Source organism: Peromyscus leucopus, unplaced genomic scaffold (assembly GCF_004664715.2).
Source record: "Peromyscus leucopus breed LL Stock unplaced genomic scaffold, UCI_PerLeu_2.1 scaffold_760, whole genome shotgun sequence".
NCBI classification, from domain to species: Eukaryota; Metazoa; Chordata; class Mammalia; order Rodentia; family Cricetidae; genus Peromyscus; species Peromyscus leucopus.
Genome location: NW_023505685.1, coordinates 5,977 through 14,562, shown reverse-complemented (window position 1 = coordinate 14,562; position 8,586 = coordinate 5,977). Strand labels below are relative to the sequence as shown.

The 8,586-nt window shown below is 55.0% G+C and overlaps 1 protein-coding gene and 1 non-coding gene across 2 annotated transcripts; both read right to left on the bottom strand.

Moving 5' to 3' along the window:
* Positions 1–6: 6 nt before the first annotated feature.
* Positions 7–4,948, bottom strand: LOC114708529 (microspherule protein 1; the record flags this gene model as incomplete). Its single annotated transcript, XM_037201993.1, has 7 exons — positions 4,842–4,948; positions 3,354–3,473; positions 2,760–2,898; positions 2,286–2,424; positions 1,586–1,744; positions 1,320–1,429; positions 7–110 (listed from the first exon to the last, which is right to left on the bottom strand). Coding segments are annotated over exons 2-7 (661 nt in total), but the record flags the coding sequence as incomplete, so codon positions are not given.
* A 3,218-nt stretch (positions 4,949–8,166) lies between these two features.
* On the bottom strand, positions 8,167–8,295 carry LOC114708580. The gene has a single exon (XR_003736817.1). It is a non-coding gene; the product is annotated as a small nucleolar RNA SNORA70 (small nucleolar RNA).
* Positions 8,296–8,586: the final 291 nt, after the last annotated feature.

Genomic DNA, 8,586 nt, shown 5'->3' with positions numbered 1-8,586 from the left:
CCGATCCTACTTTGCTCAGCAGCTGCTCCTCAGCCTTGCTGAACAGGGCCTTGCTCTGAATGGCTGCAATGGCTTCTGGGTGCAGTTGCCTCATGGCCTGGCAAGCCAGCCTGCGCATGGAAAGAAATGAAGGGCAGAGCTGGAAGGAGGGAGTCAAATAATCTGGGTTTCCTGCTCCCCAAACCAAGAAGCCTTTGGGACTTAGAGCTCCTAAGCCTAGAGGTCCTTGGTAGAAATATCCTGAGGCTTAGCACAGCACCAGGGCTATTATTCCGACCTCTTGGGCTTTCATCTCTGCATTGGCTCTGTGTTTCTTATTTAATAAGAGTGTTCATCTATATCCCAGTGAATGAAGAGGGAATTCATTAAATGGAAGTCATAGTCTCTAAAGACTCAAGTGTGGTGGCACATGCCTGTAATTCCAGCCTGCAGGAGATGGAGGCAGGAGGATTGCTCAAAGTTCAAGGCCAGTCTGGGCTACAGATAAGCTCCAAATCAGCCAGATATACACAGGAAGACCTGGGCTCCAAACAAGCCAACAGGAGAGAGGCCTGGGTCCGAGACGTCTCCTGGGACCAGCTGCACGCCTCTTCCAGCCCCTCCTCGGCCCACGGCTAAGCTGCCTGCCACTCATTAAGCACTGCCCACCGCTCCCTTCCCCATGCCGAGGCCAACATGTTTCCTGGTGTCTCTGGGCTATGGCTACGGCTTACGTGGGCAGGTGTCAGGGCTGTGGAGGAGGAGAGCTGGGCGTTCAGCACCAAACCCAGCGCTGAGGACCCTGAATTAAGTGACCGAGGAGGAGTTTGCTGCTTATGTGTGTGAGCTTATTTGAAACTCTGCTGACACGAGAAGGGTCTTGGGGCTCTTGTTTCAGTTCTCTCTTTGTCTGTCTGTCTGTCTGTTTTCCAAGGCAGGGTTTCTCTGGAGCCTTGGCTGTCCTGGAACTCGGAGATCCACCTGCCTCTGCCTCCCACGCACTAGGGGCTCAGTTCCTCTTCAAATAAGGAACTGTGAGAGGCCACTGTGGCAAAGTCCAGGGGTGACAATGGTGGACCTGGGACTCCTGGCCATTTGTGGGCAATTGTTTCCTACGCCACTTTCTCTACCTTCAGACTCTGCTGTTTCTCTAGAAGGAACCAAAGGAAGGAGCGTCTCTGTAAAACCTGGCAGGTCCCCAATTATCCCAGAGGACACCAGGCCCCCAGCCCTGCCTCCCAAGCCCCTCCTTTGAGCCCTGGTAGAATCTGGCCGACCTGTACCCAGTTCCAAGTTCGTGTGGCCCCCAGCCCCTCCCTCTACCAGAGCCGCCCACTCACTTGGAGATGACAGGGTCGTAGAGCAGGGCGTACCAACGCTCTTGAACTTCGCGGAGGGTGAAGCGGCAGCTGAACTTCACACCCAGGTGGACGGACGTCAGGTCATTGGTCTGCAAGACCGAGACTGGTTTGCCCCAGCCTCAGCACTGGGAAGAGTCCTTCCCTCGGAAGCCACAGGGTCCTCCCAAGCTAGTATGGGGGTTGGGATTCGGAGGGTAGGGGAGAAGGGAGCCCCAGGCCCACGGTGGGGTCGGTGGGTGAACTACCTGCAGCACGGCATTGATGAGTAGGAGGTCATCTGCGGGCTTCCACCGGCCCAGGTCCTTCGTCACCTGAAGCGGCTGTTTGCTTTTCTTCACACGCTTGGCGAGTCCAGGGGCTGGGGCAGGGCTGGGCGTCACAGGAGTGCTGGGGGCCTTGGACACCTGGGTGCAGGACGACCACAGTGAACTCAGAGCTGGGGTCAGAAAGCCGGCCTCAGAGCGACTGCGCACACACCGCGACAGCCGCTTCAGAGACAGAGCAGCAGCCACGCTGAGTGCTCAGCTCTCCAATCCCCACCCCCGGCAGATCACTTCTCCATAACTCTTGACCAGATGGGGTCTTCTCTCTGCTTGTGGTACCCTCGGGCTGAGAATGGAGGTGGGTGGGGAGGATACCAGGGAACTACTCTGGCTGGTGCACTGTCTGGGGCCAGAGCATTGCCACCTGGGGGTTATTTTTACACCCTGCAAAGCTGGGAACAAGCTGTCTGCTCCCAGAATAGATACACGCTCCCTGCCTCCCACACCGAATGTGATACAGGATGCACTGGCAGAGGGGGGAGCTGCAGGAAAGGGAGCAGGCAAGACAGGAGGGAGGGATCCAGAGTGGGGCTGGGATGGCTGGGTCCCCCCCCAGCCTCATCTGTCTGGGGAAACACACACTCCAGCACTCCCCGGCCCCATGCCGTACCCAGTTCCTTACCTTCTTCTTCTCACTAGAGGAGGGTTCGCTCCCCGAACAGCGGCCTGATTCCACTCCACTGGCTCCCTTCACCCGGGTAGAGGATTTGGCCAGGCTACTCTCTACCAGCTCATCATCAAATTTTTTCCTTTTGATGAACCTGTCGGAGGTGCTGCACTGTCAGCCGCCGGTCCCCACCCAACGTCCAGAGAGCAGCTTCCCAATGGAGGTGCTGCCCAGCTGCCTCCACTTCCCACCAGTGCCTGCCAGTGGACAGGGAATAACCAAACCCGAGTCCCGAGATGACAGACTAGAGACTGCAGCCCTGACAGAGGCTGGTCACCTCTCTCCCCTGTCCTCAGTACCACGCGGAGGGACCAGCAGGGAAAGGAGAGGAAAAGGTCGGGCTCAGATGGCCATTTCCAACAAAGGTGAAGGCATGTGGTACCTAATCCCACATGCCTTCCCCTCCCAGCCCCTCTGAACCCAGACTACCTGGAAGAGCTTCTCCGTTTAGGGATAGTGCCCAGGGCCTGGGAGGAGGCTCGCTTCTGCCCCGCCAGGGACTCTTCATCCTCTGAACGGCTGGCGGTGCCTGATGCCATCAGGGATGAATCTAGCAGCCCCTGGGAATCTAGAAAAAAGAAAGTGTGAACTCAGGCTTCCCAAGTGCCCTCCTCCTTGCCAGTCCCTTCCGCCTCCTGGAGGCTTGAGGTTTTAAGGTGGGAGTTCCTTGGCCATCCAGATGTATCTGGCTCAGGCCCGGTGCAGGCCTTCCATGCTGGCAGCTCCCCAGTACTGCAAAGCGTCCTGTCGTGGAGCACGTGGTGCTCAGGCCAGACTGGGGACGCCGACACCCCAGGCTCTGGGCCCAACTGCTCCCTCTGCCATCAGACTGCACCGTGCAGCAGCTCGGCACAAAGTCAGTCAGCTGTGGCTCTGCCAAGAGCTGCATGGGTGGTGCTGGTTGGGGGGTGGGTGGGGCCGCAATGCCCAGCCAGGACCGAAAGACACTTGCGCAAGGCCCGGGCTGGGGTCAGCAGATGCTTGGTGCCCGAGCATCTGGACACTGGCCTGGCCTCATACTACCTTTGTCCATCCTCTCACTGTCCCAAAGCCGCTGGCTCCAAACCACAGGGCTAGGAGGACCGGTCCCACAGGCTCATCCAAGGATTCTGACCAAGTGAGCTGAGACGCCGAGAAGAGAGTCTGCAAAGGGGAAATAAGGCTCTCTCAGGCTGAGGTTTCTAAGGGCCAAACCTACTCCCCACTTCCTTAGACTTGCTCCTGTTCCCTAGCTCCTAAGGTAGGGAGGGCGTCTGTGGTGGAAAGGGGCATAAAGCGCCACCTTCAGTTACGCTTCAGCAGCAGCTATTACCTGGCCTGATGACTCCCACCTTTAACCCCAGGACCGGGAGGCAGAGGCAGGTGGATCTCTCTCGAGTTTGAGGCCAACCTGGCCTACCCAGCAAGCCAGGGCTACAAAGTGAGACCCTGCTTCAAATAATAAAAACAAAAATAAAAGTAGCTATGTGGACGTCACTGAGACCTTGGAGAGTATGATAAAAGCTGCAGACAGAAGACATTCTAGGTTCAGGTCTAGACCCCTCTCATTTCACCAGCGGGTCCCAAAGGAAACATCCTGACCGTCAAGTAGAAAGGGCCAAGGGACTCTCGGCTCACATTTTCCCTTCAGCTGCCCGCTCACATCAGCAGCGCAGCCCCTCTCCTAGGCCGCAGCCCGTGCCTCACTGCAACCCCGCCCCCTTCCACTTGCAGATTTGCTTAAGTGGGTGGTACCTTCGAAAGATTAAGAAGTGGTGTGGGAACTGTGTGAATGCATCCCCACCGCCTTGGGAGAGCCGCTTCCAACCCAAGGGAAACAAACTCAGGTGCAGACTTCCTGGTGGGCTGTCTGCAGGCCCCGCCCCCTCGGACGCGGGGCGGGAGGGGGGTACGGGGGGGGGTCGGGAGGGGCTCGCAGCGCAAAGTTCTGGCTCTGCCGTGAGGACGCTCGCTGCTCGCCCCGCTCCGGAGGGAAACCGGACGGCTGGGGGGGCGCGGGCACCCAACCCCCCGGGGGAGGGCGAAGGTGCCCAGTCCCACCAGCCACTGGGGCCGTGTCTCTGCCCTCCTTCCCGCCCCTCCGCCCCTCCTCCGCCGCGAGAGCCCACCCGAGGTGAGGGAGCGGCCAGGTCTGCTTCGGGGACTCTGGGGAGGAGTGGGCATGTAAGTCAGCTCTGCAGCTCACAGTACTGCAACGACACGCCAGCCACCATGCGCTCGCGCTCTGACTCTGAGCCGCACCGGCTGCAGGGAGCGAGCCGGGACCAACTCCCGGCCAATGCTCCCCCCCCGCCTCCCACCCATTCCAGCATGTCACCTTTGCGCATGCGTACCGCCGCAGGCCAGCGGCTAGCCCGGTCAGACTCACGCATGCGCAGATCTTTCCGGGCGATCCCGGGGCGGGGCCCGAATCTTGTTGGGGGGGGGTCGTTGTGCCCCGCGGCACACTGTGAAGCGCCACCCCACCCCAGTTCGACTCAGAACACCAGGGGACGAACCGCGAGGTCTCACCATTCCTAGGCTGCCAGCTCCAACAATGTCTCCGCGGCGACGGGAGCAGCCGCAGGGCCAAAGCCGGCTTCCGTGAGAATCAGCTACTTCCGGGTTGCGGGGGCGGGGCCGCGCGATCTTTTCCGGTTCGCCCTGGAAACGGGAGTGAGAGGGGCGTGGCTCGGCGCGGGGGCGGGGGCGCTGCCGGAAGCCGGAAGTGGGACTGTCCCGAGTGGAAAAGGCACCTAGGGAGGCGTTGCAGTAGGCGTTAGTGGGTTACCGTAAGAACCTGAGACGCTTCCCGGTTCGCAAGAGCCGCGGGGAGGACGGCGCTCGTGGGGAGACCCAGCCCAGGCGTCGCGGGGAGGGCCGGGGCCGCAGGGTGAGCCTGAGCTTCCTAATTGGCTCCAAGCTTGCAGCGTCTCCCAGGGCCGGACTTGGTAGTTTTGTCGGCCGGTGTTTTCAGATGAAGTATTCTGCCAGGCCTCGGGAAGCGCAAGACAGACTTGCTGTCGCAGGGGAGATGTGGCGTGCAGGAGATGAGGAGGGTTCGTGCCGAAGGGGGAGATGCAGGATGGTGGCCGCGGTCCCAAGGAAACACCCCGGGAGAAGGATCGGTTACGTCCGTGGGCTCCACCTAGACTGTGAGGGCAGGCGTGGGTGCCAGGGGACCAACCGAGTCACTTTCAGAGGACAGTGTTCCCTCAGAGAACTACTGGGAAGAACTGGTTTCCAGAGACCGGGAAACGTCGGGAGTTCGGGGGCCCTGAGAGATGCCTAGGAAAGCTAGGGAAACCGGACTTGAATAATTCCGTTTGTTTCATGCCCGCTTCGACGGTCACAAAAGTGTACGAGCTCTGGCAGGTGTAGCTCGTTGGAAGAGCATTTGCCTAACGTGTCTGTCGTCCTGAATTCAAGTGTCAAGTGGATGACTTGCCCATGACAGTTTATGACCACCTCTCAGGTTCAAGTCTCCATTTAATTTACCGGGACTAACTTATTTAATGAGTGTTGTACCTGTTTTATCTCCCCAAAACACTAAGTTTTCTGGTACACAGTGTGCTGGTTAGATTTTGTCAACTTGACATTAGCTAGAGTCATCTGCTGAGAGGGACCCTCAATTGAGAAAAATGCCTCCCTCAGATTGGCCAGGTCTGTGAGACATCTTGATTGGAAAGAGGTAGGAGGGCTCAGCCTACGATGGGAGGTACTGGCCCTGCCTGGGCAGGCGGTCCTGTTTTGTAACTGAAAGCAGGTGAGCAAGCTGTGGAGAGCCTGTCAGAGTTTCCTCCATGGCGTCTGCTTCAGTACCTGCCTTGAGGTTCCTGCCCCGGCTTTCCTCGGTAATTGAAAGTTGGAAGATGAAATAAGCCCTTATCTTCCCAAGTTACTTTTAGTAGTAGTGTTTTGGTCTCGGCAACAGGAAGCTAAATATGGTGTAGTTTAGTATCTATCCTAGACGAGAATTAGTTGGGTGCTCTTCTCTAATGGGTTACAGTTTTTTTAAACTAAGAATGGAAACCTGGGGCATGCCAGGCAAGCAGTGTATCACCAAGCCACATCACCAGCCCTAACAAGGGATTGGTCTGGTGAAGAACTGGATTGGTATGGTCCAGTGTTTAAGAGTTTGTCTTTCTTCTTGCTAAGATAAGATACCTGTTAAAAGCCGCTTAAGGAAGGGGGGGGTTGTTTTTACCTGACCGTTTGTGAGGGGAGCGCGGCGGCGGGGGATGCAAAACATGGCAGGAAGGCATGGTGGCGTGGGGCGACTGCTCATGTTGTGTCGCATGAATCTTAAAGAGTCTTATTAATAAAATCAAACCTGGAGCCAGGTATTGGGGTGAAGCTGGAAGATCAGAGAACCAGAACAAGCCACAGCTACCTCACCTCACCGGATCCTCAGCTGGTCCTGTTTCCTCAGACTGATGCCTCTGAGTCCTCATCCAAATGGATCTCAGCTGAACTGCTGCTCAAAAGCCTGAAAGCTTAACCAGCCAAATGCTTCTAGTTTCTGGTCCTCACACCTTATATACCTTACTGCTTTCTACCATCACTCCCTGGGATTAAAGGCTCGCTTTCTGGGATTAAAGGCATGATGAGTCACCATGGTTGGCTGTATCCTTGAACATAAGAATTTCTGCCTCTGGAATGCTAGGATTAAAGCGGTGCTACCACTGCCTATCCTCTATGTTTAATATTGTGGCTGTTCTATCTCTGACCCCAGATAAGTTTATTAGCGTGCACAATATTTTGGTGAACACAATACCACCACAATGTTGTGTCCATAGTGCAGAGAGATGAAGGATTGATGCCTAGACCAGGGAATGGTATCATCTGCATTTAGGGAAGGTCTTCCCATCTCAGTTAAACCTCTAGAAACAGCCTCACAGACACACCCAGACTGTTGTCTTCTAGGTGTCTCTAAATGAGGCTAAAATGACAAGTTTAACTGTCACAAATCCGCTCCTGACACTCCAGCTTATCACCTTTGTGTAGGAAATGTCTATTAGCTGGTGGTGCCACTGGAGCTCTGTCAAATACATCACTTTTCTTTCTTGGTTTGTTTTTGCTGTTGCTGTTATTGTTTTGTTTTGAGGCACTGTTTCTCTATGTAGCCCTGGCTGTTCTAGAACTCACTCTGTAGACCAGGCTGCTGGTGGGGGCTCACGTCTTTAATCCTAGCACTCAGAGGCAGAGGCAGGGGGATCTCTGTGTGTTTGAGGCCAGCCTGGTCTACAGAGTGAGTCCAGGACAGCCTGATCTGTTATTACAGGGAAACCCTGTCTTGAACCCCCCAACACTCATAAAAATAAATAAATTGTAACATACCCTAAAGTCTTGTGTTCACTTTTTTTTTTTTTTTTTTTTTGATTGGATGTGAGATTTATTAGTGAACATGTTTGGGGTATGGGAGAGCACAGTGAAAGCCATCAGGACTACAGGGTCTGCCACTTGTCCAGGGATCACAATTGGGGATACATTTGACCCCCTAGCCATTGGAATGAGCTGGTTGTCAACTATCATGTCTTCAAATTCATCTGCATTAGACTTGGTGAAGCCCCACATTATTTACTTTTTGTTTGTTTTTCAAGACAGGGTTTCTCTGTGTAGTTTTGGTGTCTGTCCTGGAGCTCACTCTGTAGACCAGGCTGGCCTTGAACTCACAGAGATATGCCTGCTCTGCCTCCCAAGTGCTGGGATCAAAAGTGTGCACCACCCCACCCACCCCCACTCACCCAACCCCCACATTATTGAGATGTGGATCTTCTAGAGCCGGGAACTTGGCTCTATGCAGAGCTTGATCACATGTTCCTTATTCTGAAACCTAGTGCAGATGGACATGATGACCTGGCCACTGTGTCCTAGTGTAGCCCACATAGGCAGCAGGCTAAGTGTTACCAAGGAGGCTGCTGTTTGCACCATTGCACACAGGCCTCCGCGAAGAAAGGACCTGGGGCAGCTCAACTAGCTGCAATCATGTTCATTTCTTTGTCTTTCTTTCTTTCTTCCTTTCTTTTATTTTTTTGTTTGTTTGTTGTTGTTTTTGGAGACGGTCTCTCTACATAGCTGTGGCTGTCCTATAACTTACTTGGTAGACAAGGCTGGTATCAAACTCACAGATATCTGCCTATCTTTGTCTCCCATGTGCTGGGATTAAAAGCATGTGCCACCATGCCTGGCTTCATGTTCATTTCTTAATGCAAAAATGAAGTCAGTTCATTTTTAAAAAGACCCCAAAGTCTTAACACTTTCAAAATTATTCAAA